Source organism: Pagrus pagrus (assembly GCF_965226575.1).
Source record: "Pagrus pagrus genome assembly, chromosome: 3".
NCBI classification, from domain to species: Eukaryota; Metazoa; Chordata; class Actinopteri; order Spariformes; family Sparidae; genus Pagrus; species Pagrus pagrus.
In genome coordinates this window covers 158514-173520 of record NC_140187.1, presented here as the reverse complement: position 1 = coordinate 173520, position 15007 = coordinate 158514, and the positions used below count along the sequence as shown (strand labels likewise).

The following is a 15007-nucleotide window of genomic DNA, read 5'->3' as shown; positions in this document are numbered from 1 at the left end:
GCAGTTTTCTCCTCACATGACATCACATGCAGCGTTCAGCTGTTAATCAGCCAATCACATGTTACAGAATGCTGCCACCAATCAACCAATCAGCTGTCAGATTGAAACCACATGATGAGAAAGAGAGAGAGCTGAAGAGGACAGGCAGGCAGACCAAGAGACAGACGGACAGACAGACAGACAGACAGACAGATACCTGGACAGATTATTGTGATATTACTGTAGAGGTGAGTTTCTGTCCTCATCAGTTACGTGGACATGTCATGTCCACTTCAGGCTGTCCCAGCGTCCTCCCCATGTACAGAGGCTGTGTCCTCACTGCTGCGGGGCCTCTAGTGGGCGATATCTACCAGCCTGCCACATGGTTATTGTGACATACAGCTCATGGATCTCACAGACATCAGTATGAATGTATTTCAATTCAATTCAAAGGGGTTTTATTGGCATGAAAGTTTCAACAACAATGTTGCCAAAGCATCAAAACACCAAGATTGATTTACATCAGTTATATATAACGTATATCCTGTGTGTGTGTGCGTGTGTGTGTCCCTCAGGTTGGGCATGTTGACACATAATGGGCAGCAGATATGTCCTGTCTCCTTCTCTTGGGAGTATTTTAATGTTGAGATGTCGTTCAGCTCTTTGAACTCTGAGATTACAGAGTTGAACTTGTTAAAATAAATGTTTCTGGTTTCATTGAATGTTTTACATTGTAGGAGAAAGTGCATCTCTGTCTCAACCTGGTCACCAGCTTGGTAACACAGAGCTGGTTTCTCAGAGACTACCTCCAGAATGTGTGAGTGGAGAGGATGGAATGGCCGCCAGCAGTCCTGACCTCGACCACATTCAACACTTGTGGGATCAGCTTGCTGTTCGTGCCAGAGTGACCAACACAACCACGTCGGCTGACTTGCAACAAATGCTGGTTGAAGGATGGGATGCCATCCCACAGCAGTGTGTGACCAGCATGAGGAGGGGGTGCCAGGCTGTTGTGGCTGTGTATGGTTCTTCCACATGCTACTGAGGCTCCTGTTTGTTAAATTAATAAATTGTTAAATTGCCAATATGTCTTGTTTCTTCAGACATCAATCATCCAATCCACCAAACAAGAGTAAATAGCAGAATAAGCTGTTTGGCAGAGAAGATTTACAAAATTTCATTGGGCGCAACCCACATACTCAGCTCTGCTGCTCATCCCACAAATGTATGTTCCTTATAAATGTGGCACCATTTAAAAGGGAAATAAACAGGCTTTCCAACGGTATAAGATTTATTGCCAAGAAGCTTTGTTACAACAAAGAAATCATCTACCAAACACAAATTTCCTTACTTTTTGTGCTATGTTTATATCGTGATGATATCATGTGGACTATATATATCGTGATATCGTAGTGTGGACTTTATACATCGTGATGATATCGTAGTGTGGACTTTATACATCGTGATGATATCGTAGCGTGGACTTTATATATCGTGATGATATCGTAGCGTGGACTCTATATATCGTGAGGATATCGTAGCGTGGACTATATATATTGTGATGATATCGTAGTGTGGACTATATATATATTGTGATGATATCGTGTGGACTATATATATATTGTGATTATATCGTAGTGTGGACTATATATATCGTGATTATATCGTAGCGTGGACTATATATATTGTGATGATATCGTAGCGTGGACTTTATATATCGCAATGATATCGTGTAGACTATATATATTGTGATTATATCGTAGTGTGGACTATATATATCGCGATTATATCGTGTGGACTATATATATCATGATGATATCGTAGTGTGGACTATATATATCGTGATGATATCATGTGGACTATACATATCGTGATGATATCGTATGGACTATATATATCATGATTATATCGTAGTGTGGACTATATATATCGTGATTATATCGTAGTGTGGACTATATATATCGTGATATCGTGTGGACTATATATATCATGATTATATTGTAGTGTGGACTATATATATCGTGATATCGCGTGGACTATATATATCATGATTATATCGTAGTGTGGACTATATATATCGTGATATTGCGTGGACTATATATATCGTGATGATATCGTGTGGACTATATATATCGTGATATCGCGTGGACTATATATATCATGATTATATCGTAGTGTGGACTATATATATCTTGATATCGTGTGGACTATATATATCATGATTATATCGTAGTGTGGACTATATATATCGTGATATCGCGTGGACTATATATATCGTGATGATATCGCGTGGACTATATATATCGTGATGATATCGTGTGGACTATATATATCGTGATGATATCGTGTGGACTATGTATCATGATGATTTCGTTGCGTGACTTTTTCCTTTTGTTACATCTCTATGAAACAGTAATTTTTCCAGACCTGGAAATGACTGAAATGAAAATCCATAACTTTCCAAACTATGTGGGAACAGAACCTGCAGATTCAACAAAAGTATGTTAAAACAAATGACGACATAACCAACAAACTGAGCTGAGCAACATTTTAATAAGAAACATGTGGAGTAGAAAAACTAAATGTACATCTACAGACAGACAGGTAGACAGGTGAGAGACAGACAGGTTTACAGACAGACAGGTTTACAGACAGACAGGTTATAGTCCCAGCAGAGTTCTGGCTGTCTGACTCTGAGCCTGAAGAGTCTCACTGGCGTAACGCTGTAACAGCTCCATCTTCTTCCTCCTGACCAGAGCCTCCTCCACCTGACACACAGAGAGACGGGTAAGACAGCTGTCTCACCTCTGTGAGTGTCCCTATAGTGTGTCTGTGTTTGTGTTGTGTATATATGTGTGTGTGTGTGTGTGTGTGTGTGTCTCACCTCTCTCTGTGAGGGAACAGGTACGTGTGCGATGAAGGTGACTCCACCCTCCTCTCCATCCTGCTCCTCCCGTCTCTCATCATCATCGGGCTGCAAACATACAGGAAACCAACACGCCTCACTGACAGGAAGTTACACATGAAGCCCCGCCCACCACGCCTACACCAGCCTGACTTTTCAAAACTTGTCCTGGAATTCCTGGAAGGTCGGGGAGAGCTCACCTCTTGGTTGTGGACAGTGTAGATGCTCTCCTCCTCCTCCTCGTCCTCCTGCTGCTGCTTCTCTCCTGACAGACGAGACTCCTTCTCTGACCTCCACCTCTGCACCGCCTCCATCACAGCTACACACACACACACACACACACACACACACACACACACACACAATACAGTTACTGGTGTCAGTTACTGGTGTCAGTTACAGTTACTGGTGAGGTAACTGGTTCCAGTTACCTTGCTTCTCATACTGGGTCTCCAGAGGAAGCAGCACTCCGTCGTCTTCGTCCCTGTAGCCGTAATACTCTGCGTCCACATCCTTCATCAGTTCTGCCCTCGTCTTCCTCAGTGCCGGGGCAGCTGGGAGTCACATTATCAGTGAGAACCAATCAGACAACAGTACAGTTGGATGGTTGGATATAAAACAGGAAGTAAAGATGTGTGTACGTACGCTCCTTCTCAAACAGCTCTCTGACTCCAGGAAGGTCTCTGGCTGCTCCAAAGTATTTATATCCTCGATTACCTGGAACCTCCTTCCCCTCGTGATCCAACATCCTCGGACCGACCCGCTGTGACACACACACACACACACACACACATTATCCACACACACACACACACACAAACAATAGTGGCTTGTCATTGGTTCAGGTTCAGTCACTTACAGCGTAGTCGGGTCCTCCCAGCTCTTTGATCCGAACCTCCCAGTGGCCCTTCTCTCTCAGCAGCTTGTTGATCTCATCATTCAGATCCCGAATCCTGAACTCCCCGAGACCAGCTGCACACAGACGGGTCAGAGACAGAGACAGAGACAGAGAGAGAGGGACGGGTCAGAGACAGAGACAGAGAGAGAGAGAGAGACGGGTCAGAGACAGAGAGAGAGAGACGGGTCAGAGACAGAGAGAGAGAGAGAGATTTATTTTATTTATTTATTCATGTATTATTATTATTATTATTATTATTATTATTTTATTGTTATATGCTTTGGCAATATAAGCACTGCCTTGTCATGCCAATAAAGCTATTTAAATTGAAAAAAAAAAAAAAAAGAGAAGAAGGAGAGATTCAAACTCAACACTTCCTGTTACTCTTCAAAGTAAAAGCCCTGGAGTGTTTCAGTGTGTATCTCACACACATCAGGATGTTATGTACTGATGAGGTGAGTGAGTGTCAACAACTTCCTGTCTCTACCTGTGATCCAGGTGAGTCAGTCAGGTCCGTACTCACCATTCTGTATCTGAGCCACCTTCTTTGAGATCTCACTGATGATCTGAGACACACACACACACACACATATATAAACATCACATTTCCAGCCTTAAGTTAATGACTGTGTACTACAGAGTATGTACTACAGTGTGTACTACAGAGTGTGTACTACAGAGTATGTACTACAGTGTGTACTACAGAGTGTGTACTACAGAGTGTACTACAGAGTGTACTACAGAGTGTGTACTACAGAGTGTGTACTACAGAGTGTGTACCTGTCGTCTCCATTTCTCAGCTTTAGGAAGTTCACTGCACTCTGACGCCAGAAATGGTCTCCTTTCCTGCAGACAGACAGGTCAGAGAGACAGACAGGTCAGAGAGACAGATCACTTAAACAAACTGACTTGTAACTTCAGGAGCAGAACACGGAGCAGAACACGGAGCAGAACCTGACCTTGACTTTTCCCTCCTCGAGCTGAGCCTGTCTGAATCGAGCCAGAGCCGTCCTGAGAGACACAGCAGAGGAAAAGAGTTAAAGACAACAGAACCACAGCAGAACATGAAAGTCCTGATAGAACACAGCAGAACAAGTAGAACCAGGACAAGTCAGACTCAGGACCAGCAGCTGCTGGTTTTGGACATCCTGCTGTCACACTCAGAGCTGATAATCAATCTGTCAGAGAACGAACTGATCGAGACAATCAGCACATTTATTGATTAATCATGACAGTTATTCTAACTGCACACACATTAACACAGTCAGTACTCACATGGCCTTCTCAGCGTTTCTCGCCTGTAGACAGAGACACACACACACACACACACACACACACACACACACGTTAATAACACAACCTGCTGATCGATCGATCGATCATTCATCAATGAAACGTCAAGGACACATTTTTATTCCTTTTTCCGGTTTATTTTTCTCTTGTTTTGTGTAAAGGTGTGGACTGATGAACAACTAATCACAGTTCATGTGACTTCAGCCAGCTCACACCAGTCTCCATTTTAAAACCTGCTATTTTAGACTGTGGCTGAATGAGTCTTAAGACTTGAGCTCAGAAGACATCTGACTGGATTTAGGTTAGGGCTGTGCAATTAATCGAATTTTGATCGTGATTTCGATTTTTGGGTCAAACTAGTATAATCGAATTGAAACGATTTATTTGTCATTTTTCGTTGTACAGCAAGCCGAGAGATTTTCTGAAAGAGACGCGCATGTGCAATTCAGTCCCTCCCCCAAAGCGTTCACCGCGGCCGTGCTGACTGGCACTCACTCAACTAAATTACATAATTACATAATCGCCATCAGTCAACAGGACGCTGTCTGACTCTGTCGCTCGCGGGGAGGGAGGCTGTTTTCTGGGGGAAAGTTCACGAAGTCTCGGTGGAGGGCTGAATCACCGCAACAAACACTTGGTGAGTTTAAATTTTTTGCCGGGGCAAGACGCTGTTTTTCGGGCAGAAATGTGACGAAGAGTCGGTCGGACAGACACTTCACGTATAACTGCAGTATTTTTTTCTTCATATAAGTTGCCAAAGACACGACCAGTTACTACGTTACTGTTGTTTGGTCCTGTAACGCTGCTTTGTGGGACATTTCTCTATTTTGTTGAGTGATGGACCTGTTCAGTTATCAGACAGTGAACACCATCAGACCGACACACCCCCGCTCCACGCCGCCGGCTTATCCGTTCACACTGGTTCGCTTGCCAATACTGCGCGTCAGACACCGATCTCAGAGACACTATATTTACTATATGTATAATGCGACTCCTTATCCGTCAAATTTGGAAAGGCACAAGAAAATAACAGCTGCCATTGGATACTTTTTAGCTAAAGATATGCACCCTATTGTTTGTCTTATTTGATTTTCTAAGTATATTAATTTTATTCATTAAATGTTTTATAGAAATTGCAGAACAGTGGGATACATATTTGTACATTATTTTCGATTTGAGTATTTTGGATTCAATACATTTCATGTATTTTTCTGAGAGAAATGCTGAATAAATGCGTCATGTTTCCAAACTCGAAAATAATCGTTTAAATAATCGTGATTTCAATATTGTACAAAATAATCGTGATTATGATTTTTTCCATAATCGCGCAGCCCTAATTTAGGTGGGTTCGGGTTATTACATTGATAAATGATTCACTGTCGAGTTTGACCTACAGTGGTGCTTGAACGTTTGTGAACCCTTTAGAATTTTCTATATTTCTGCATAAATGACCTAAAACATCATCAGATATTCACACAGTCCTAAAAGTAGATAAAGAACCCAATTAAACAAATGAGACAAAAATATACTTTTAAAATTATCCAATATTACATATCTGTGAGTGGCAAAAGTATGTGAACCTCTAGGACTGGCAGTTAATTTCAGGCGTTTTCAATCAGTGGGATGACAATCAGACAATCAGTGGGTGTCCCGTTCTATTCAAAGAACAGCGATCTATCAAAGTCTGATCTTCACAACACGTTTGTGAAAGTGTATCATGGCATGAACAAAGGAGATTTCTGAGGACCTCAGAAAAGGAGTTGTTGATGCTCATCGGGCCTGAAAAGGTTACAAAACCATCTCTAAAGAGCTTGGACTCCACCAATCCACGGTCAGACAGATTTTCCAAATTCAGGGTCTGCAGCCCTCGAAGGGCGCATTTGAAGGCCAATTGGCGCAGACTTGACATTTAAATGTAATGTAAGTATTGGGTCAGATATGTTAAACTTAGGGGGACTTGGAAAACCTCCAAATTTTAACTTTCAGTTAAAATACGTGACGCTGGTAATGCATTAGCATACAGCACACATTAGCATTATGCCGTTGGAAGTACAGCCTTAAAAGCCTTCACTTTCAATGTTAGACGTTCAGAAAACCATAAAATCCATTCAGTCAACTCTCTTTCGCGGTCCTGGGCGGCAGAAATCGTGATGTAAGGCTAAGGGGCAAGAACATCTGGTGACGCAACCAGGAAATACTCTGAAGGCTGGACCGTCCAATTTAACAACGGTGGACGTGGCCTTCAAGGTCTCTCCGAAAAAAACTTTAACTCACCAAGTGTTTGTTGTTGGCTGACGGTCAGCCCTCCCGACTGAGACTTAGTGAACTTCGTGAACTCCGCGAGTGAAAGAGTCATACAGCGTCCTGTTTACTGATGGCGATTATGTAATTATGTAAATTATAGAAAAACTTAACTTTGTCACTTTCCAGGATGTTTGGTGGGTCAGGATCTCAATCACAACACATTATAACAGCATCATAAGATTATAAACAGACTGCTGGTACATGTTTAGATTAATAGGAGGACACGGGAAACACCTTGAGAAAAACACATACGTCATCATCACGTGTGCCATCACGCCTCCGCATCACTACAGACAATGGTGCTAACATTGTTGCTGCAATAAGGAATGTTGGCTGGCCACAAGCTCCATCTTTATTTACTTTGGATATTTAAAATGTCTTCTTCACATTCCAATGTTAAATATTCTTTAGAAATAAAGGTTTATTGATCTTTGAAAGGGTGTACTTGCATTATTATCCCATTATCATTATATTAGTTGAAAAATGGTCTCAAAGCCACAATATTATCGTTTATCGCAATAATTTCATTCGCAATAACATTCGCAAAAAATGTGTTATCGTGACAGGCCTAGCGAGCAGTTCATGTGAGGGAACCCAGCAACAGCCCAGAGTTGAAACTTGTCTGTACGGCGTCGATGAGCAGGACCACTCGACAGTTACAGGAAACGTTGAGTCACACCAGATACTGAAAGCAAAGGGTCACTCACAGATATGAACTATTGGATCATTTTCCTCAATACATAAATGACCAAGCATAATAGTTTTGTGTCATTTGTTTAATTGGGTTCTTTATCTCCTTTTAGGACTTGTGTGAACATCTGGTGATGTTTTAGGTCATTTATGCAGAAATATAGAAAATTCCACAAACGTTCAAGCACCACTGTAACACGAAGCTTCGACCAAACAGGATAGTTGTAGCCAGCTCACACCAGACTCCACTCAAAAAACCGTTACTTTATCACCGTGTGTCTGACAACACTACAGACTGTCTGTCGTCACAGTTTAAGACTTTCAGGATTTCGATGAGTCCAAACGTTTTAAATCTGCTGACTGAAAATTCACTAACGTTAGTGAAGGGATCAGTTAGCCGCCAGTTTAAGCTAATGAGCTCAAATGTAGCAGGTTTTCATGCTAACTAGCTGTGTATGTGTATTAATACTGTGATCAGAATGTGCTCGGCTGCTCACCATCTCTGCTGCTGCTGCTGTTAATGTACTTTAATGAAGAATCCAGCGGTGAACTGAAGCTAACTGAAGCTAACTTCACTCTGAGCTCCACACGCCGACACAAACAGGAAGTGCTTCACCCTCTTCTTCTGCTGCTTCCGGCTCTAAGACGCCATTACTGCCACCTGCTGGAGGACTGTTCTCTTTAACATCCTCCAATAAAATAAAATACATAAAAAACAATTCTAAATACTATATATATATATATATATATATATATATATATATACACACTTATGTGTATGACATGTTATGGGATCATAAACAGGGTTAGGGTTAACCCTGTTTATGATCTTTACACTGAGAGAAACTTACACCAGAGTCAGACTGTGTGTAAACATGTTGTTTCTGACCAATAAAGCTGGTCCTTGTTCTGAATATTAAATAAATGTCAATTAAAGGCACGTGGAGTAGTTGTACACTCGGGGCTCCTGAGAGTACACCGAGTCGGACAGTTGATATTCAGTTACAGTTGATATGGTGAAATGTTGCAAGACAGCTGTGAGATTTCCCACTTTGCAACTCGGGTGGGTGGTGTCCCATGCATCTGGTATGCAGCATAAGTACATAGTCAGTACACAAGTCAGCACATTAAAGGAATAGTTCACTCTAAAACAAAATTCAGTCATTATCGAGTCACCCACATGCTGGTGATAAGTCCGGTGTAGTTTCTTATTCCTCAAAGTGCAGCTGGAGACTCGCGGGGGTTCTCTCCGGCAACGATAATCCATATAACGAGCTTAAGTGGCGACCGGGAGAAAAAGTCCATAAAACTACACAAAAACTTTGTAATATTCCTCCATACTGCTCGTCCGCTGCAATCCAAGTGTCCTGAAGTGGCGACATCCAGAGTTTACTCCAAACGACGTCATTTAGTACATTTTTACAGCCTAAACAGTCACAATGCTATGTTTACACGGATGTCGCCACTTCAGGACACTTGGATTGCACATTTTCTCCCGGTCGCCACTTAAGCTCGTTATATGGATTATCGTTGCCGGAGAGAACCCCCGCGAGTCTCCAGCTGCACTTTGAGGAATAAGAAACTACACCGGACTTATCACCAGCATGTGGGTGAGTCGATAATGACTGAATTTTGTTTTAGAGTGAACTATTCCTTTAAGTACACAAGTCAGCATGTTAAGTACACAAGTCAGCATGTTAAGTACTCAAGTCAGCATGTTAAGTACACAAGTCAGCACGTTAAGTACACAGTGTATACAAACATGTAAATATACAGACTTATTTATATCTTACTGCTACTTTTGACACTTAATTACATTTAATAGAAACTGTAAGACTTTTTAAGATAAGACAGGAATCAGTCAGACAGGAAACAGTCAGGCAGGAAACAGTCAGACAGACAGGAAACAGTCAGACAGGAAACAGTCAGACAGGAAACAGGCTTTGGTCCTGATCAGATCAGTTGATCCAGCTGCTGTTTCTCTTCTCACAGTTTTCATTGGCTGTTGTCGTCACCAGGTGAATCCTCTCTCTGTCCACAGGCGGTCGTCTCTCCCTGGGGAGGCGTCCTCTCTGTCCTCCCCCCTCCGGGTGGCGCTGTCCGGCTGCACGGCCTGTGTCGCACACGTCTCTAAAGGCGTCCTGCACGTGGCTAACCTGGGTGACAGCCGGGCCGTCCTGGGTGTCCAGGAGCCGGACGGCCGCTGGTCAGCGCTCAGCCTCACCAACGATCACAATGCCCAGAACCCTGAGGAGCTGCAAAGGATTCTGGGTGAACACCCGCCGTCAGAGCGGAGGACGGTGGTCCGCCACGACCGCCTGCTGGGTCTGCTGCTGCCCTTCAGGGCGTTCGGCGATGTCCGCTTCAAATGGAGCTCAGACACTTCAGGACACTTGGATTGCACATTTTCTCCCGGTCGCCACTTAAGCTCGTTATATGGATTATCGTTGCCGGAGAGAACCCCCGCGAGTCTCCAGCTGCACTTTGAGGAATAAGAAACTACACCGGACTTATCACCAGCATGTGGGTGAGTCGATAATGACTGAATTTTGTTTTAGAGTGAACTATTCCTTTAAGTACACAAGTCAGCATGTTAAGTACACAAGTCAGCATGTTAAGTACTCAAGTCAGCACGTTAAGTACACAAGTCAGCACGTTAAGTACACAGTGTATACAAACATGTAAATATACAGACTTATTTATATCTTACTGCTACTTTTGACACTTATTTACATTTAATAGAAACTGTAAGACTTTTTAAGATAAGATGTCTGTGGTTAACTCTCAGTGACAGAGAGGGGGCGGGGCTTCAGCAGCAGGATGTTTATGGATTACTGATTACTGAGGGAGATATGACAGCTTTCAAAGGTCAGTGTGTGAATATACAACAACCCTCAACAGCACAGCTCGATGAAGAGGTCCAGACCCGTTCACCTGCACCGAGGACAGACCAGGAACTGAACACATCAAAACACACGGTGAGTTTCAGCTTCACTCTGAAACTGTCGTCTATCTGAAACTGAACTTAATAAGAGCTGCTCCTGTGACAAGGACATGATGTCAGTGGACAGCTGGACGGAGACAGAAGCAGCAGAGTGACGAGTCAGGAGAGTTTAGAGATCAACGGTGATCCGTGGAAACACTCTGCAGGTTCTGTTCTGATGGTTCTTCTGCTCCATTCATTCAAACAATTCTTCTTTACTTCACTGTGATAATCCCCTCAGTGCTCAACAGCTCCTCCTGGTGACAGAATTAAACAGCTGCTGATCAGGATCAATGGTGTTACAGCAGGAGCAGCAGGCTTTGAAGCCAAACCGTGTAATGACATCATCATGTGATTGCACTGCGGTCCAGAAAGACTTGAAGCCAACACTGAAAGAAGCGGCTGTAAAGTGGTGGATACATTCTTTTGAGAAAAAAATGACTGTTTGAGCCATTTGGTCCAGTAAACTTTGGAAAGTCTAGAAGAGCCGATTAAATTATTTTATCCCCATTCAAATTAGCCGGGCGCTAAAGAGGAAGTTAGCCAGCTCGGTTGGTGGAAGTTTCTAGTGTGCAGATCTATGAGCCACACAACATGAAGATCTGGGTCCAGTTACATCACGTTGACGGTGTGACGCTCAGATGTCATTCAGCTGTGTTCACATAGTTATTATATAGTTAGAAGTCCTGATTAATCAGCAACTGAAAAGACGGAAGTGAAAATCCATCAGGTCGTATTTCAACAAACAACATATCTGATGACCTGTTAGCTACCAGGAGACAACAGCTAATGCTAGCATTCACCCATGTTGTAGCTACAGTTTGAGTTACAGTCAGAGTTACAGGATGTGATGAGTTGTGACACGACACACTGTCTCTGTTAGCCAACTGTCTCAGTGTCTCTCCACCTCAGAAACACCTCCTGTTGGTTCTCCTCCTGTTGGTTCTCCTCCTGTTGGTTCTCCCACATGTTCCAATGGTGAGCAGCAATGTTGGGAAGAACAGGAACGTTCCGTGGACGTTGCAGGTTTGAGCTCCAGCAGTGCCGCCCCCTCTCCTCCCCTCCACCTCACCCTGAGCTCTCCAGACTCCATTACCCAGCAGGCAGCGGGAGCAGGAAGTTCAGGACGGGTCAGGAGGCGGGACCAATGAGCTCGGCTCAGATCAACAGCATCCTAAAGGTGAGAATTTCCGTCATTCAAGGTGTCAATCATTTGGCCAATCAAACTGATCTGTCTTCTGTTGCCAGGCCAACGAATACAGTCACACCCTCCCCAGAGGCCCCGCCTCCCATGGTGTCCTGGGTTTCCATAGCAACATGTTGCCGTCCAACCTCCCCGGTGAGGACCGGCGGAGCAGCGCCACCTGTATGCCGGGCTGTGGCGGCGTGCAGTTCGGCGTGTTTGACGGCCACGCGGGGTCTGCGTGCGCTCACGCCATCAGCCAAAGGCTCTTCTACTACATCGCCGTGGCAACGCTGCCACTGAGGACGCTGGCAGAGCTGGAGCAGGCCGTGCAGGAGGACCGGGCCATACCGCCACTGCTGGAGTGGCACAAACACCCCCAAGACCACAGCTGCCCTGACGGAGGAGCGATCTCCTTCCACAGCCTCCGAAACTACTGGCAGGAGAGGCTGGAGGACGGAGACGAGGAGGACGAGGAGGACGGAGGCGAGGAGGACGAGGTAACCACAATTTAATCAATAAACCAGACCAGAGGGTCTTCACGGGTCCAAAACTGTGGAGACAAAAATGGACCAATGGAACACGTTCCTGAACATACGCAGAGACCCGATCCAAACCAGACAGGATCAGAGTCTGAGTATAATCTGGACCAGACTCAGGTCTGGGCCAGGTCTTAGTTAAAACCACATGGACCCGTGAGGACATCTGGTGGTTGTAGCAGGTACTGACCTGTTCGGCTGCTATTACCAGATCTCTCAGGTGAGAGCAGACAGACTGCCACAGTCAGCGCCTGTTAGCGCTCAGTCGATGGTTCTGGTGTGATTTGGATCAGGAGCATCTGTGGAACAGTCATCTGATTTCTTCACGTTCAGGAGGAGAAATGTTCTGATGGGTCACTGATCAGCGCTGACACAACAGAATTCATGTAAGGTTCAACAGAGTAAAATATCCTGATCTGTCTCTTCTCTGATTGGCTGCAGGACAGCGGCAGGGTGACATCAGCGCTGGTCAATGCCTTCTGTCGCCTTGACTACGACCTTTCTGTGGAGGCTCAGGTCCACCTGTCCATGTCCTCACCTAGGTCCTGGTCCTGGTTCTGTTCCACTCCTTTATTAACAAGTGGACCGAGCCATGTCGGTCTGTAGACGGGTTCAGAGTCCAACATCTTGCCCAGCGCCGTCTTACTGTCTTTACTGACAGACAGACAGGAAACAGTCAGACAGGAAATAGACAGACAGGAATCAGTCAGACAGGAAACAGTCAGACAGGAAACAGACAGACAGGAAACAGACAGACAGACAGACAGACAGGAAACAGTCAGACAGACAGACAGACCGACAGGAAACGGACAGACAGGAATCAGTCAGACAGGAAACAGTCAGACAGGAAACATTCAGACAGACAGGAAACAGACAGACAGGAAACAGTCAGACAGGAAACAGGCTTTGGTCCTGATCAGATCAGTTGATCCAGCTGCTGTTTCTCTTCTCACAGTTTTCATTGGCTGTTGTCGTCACCAGGTGAATCCTCTCTCTGTCCACAGGCGGTCGTCTCTCCCTGGGGAGGCGTCCTCTCTGTCCTCCCCCCTCCGGGTGGCGCTGTCCGGCTGCACGGCCTGTGTCGCACACGTCTCTAAAGGCGTCCTGCACGTGGCTAACCTGGGTGACAGCCGGGCCGTCCTGGGTGTCCAGGAGCCGGACGGCCGCTGGTCAGCGCTCAGCCTCACCAACGATCACAATGCCCAGAACCCTGAGGAGCTGCAAAGGATTCTGGGTGAACACCCGCCGTCAGAGCGGAGGACGGTGGTCCGCCACGACCGCCTGCTGGGTCTGCTGCTGCCCTTCAGGGCGTTCGGCGATGTCCGCTTCAAATGGAGCTCAGAGATGCTGAGTCGAGTCTACGAGACACGACCAGACGTCCTGTCTGCGGTCAGTGAGGCGGTTCGGGCGCTGCCGGCGCACTACCTGACCCCGCCCTACCTGAGCGCCCAGCCAGAGGTCACTCGACACAGGATCAGACCCGTTGACAAGTTTCTGGTCCTGGCCACAGACGGACTGTGGGAGCTGATGCACCGACAGACGGTCGTCCAGCTGGTGGGCGAACAGATGACAGGTGAGAGAACAGCTGAGTCCCCAGAAGAACAGAAATGTGAAGATCCGACGATGTTAGAAATCCTGTGTGTGTGTGTGTGTGTGCGTGCAGGCCTTCAGCAGCAAAGACCCTTCATTCCTGCCGCGGGCGTGACACTGGGCAGCCTGCAGCGCCTCCTGCTGGAGAGGAGGGGCCGGGTTCTGTCGGTTCTGGAGGACCAGAACGCCGCCACTCACCTGCTCCGCCACGCCCTTGGGGATGATGGGTACGGAGCGGTGGCACCAAACCGCCTGGCAAAGATGCTGAGCCTGCCGGCAGAGCTGGCCAGGAGGTACCGCGATGACATCACTATCACCGTCATCCACCTGAACGAACCCGACCTTTGATCAGAACGCCTGCAGGGGCTCACCTGATCCTTGATCAGATCGCCTGCAGGGACTCACCTGATCCGGTGACACATCATTTACTTGTGTTCCTCTTTAATGTTTGATTTGAATAATAATAAACTTTTAGTTCAGACGATGACGTGTTTCTATTATTTTGTCCCGCCCTCATCAGTAACTGTTGATCCCAGTATCCAGATTACATTTATCTAAGAACAGTCATAATGGAGTAAAAGTAAAGACATCAAGCGAAAATATTACTTTATTTTACATCGACCGATCAGAAACAGGGGGCGGC

At 45.4% G+C, this 15007-nt stretch overlaps 2 protein-coding genes across 2 annotated transcripts; one reads left to right on the top strand and one right to left on the bottom strand.

Moving 5' to 3' along the window:
* Positions 1-2513: 2513 nt before the first annotated feature.
* On the bottom strand, positions 2514-8690 carry isy1 (ISY1 splicing factor homolog). Its single transcript, XM_084348520.1, has 11 exons — positions 8567-8690; positions 5058-5080; positions 4742-4793; positions 4563-4628; positions 4306-4348; positions 3744-3856; positions 3530-3647; positions 3316-3438; positions 3085-3203; positions 2864-2953; positions 2514-2747 (listed from the first exon to the last, which is right to left on the bottom strand). Exons 1-11 carry the CDS (start codon positions 8567-8569, stop codon positions 2640-2642), a joined length of 858 nt encoding a protein of 285 aa, XP_084204646.1. The 5' UTR covers positions 8570-8690; the 3' UTR covers positions 2514-2639.
* A 3350-nt stretch (positions 8691-12040) lies between these two features.
* LOC311253712 (pyruvate dehydrogenase [acetyl-transferring]-phosphatase 1, mitochondrial-like) lies at positions 12041-14712 on the top strand (the record flags this gene model as incomplete). The annotated part of the gene is made up of 5 exons (XM_084347722.1): positions 12041-12232; positions 12301-12735; positions 13216-13316; positions 13779-14347; positions 14438-14712. 5 exons carry the CDS (start codon positions 12041-12043, stop codon positions 14710-14712), a joined length of 1572 nt encoding a protein of 523 aa, XP_084203848.1.
* Between the last annotated feature and the right edge of the window lie 295 nt (positions 14713-15007).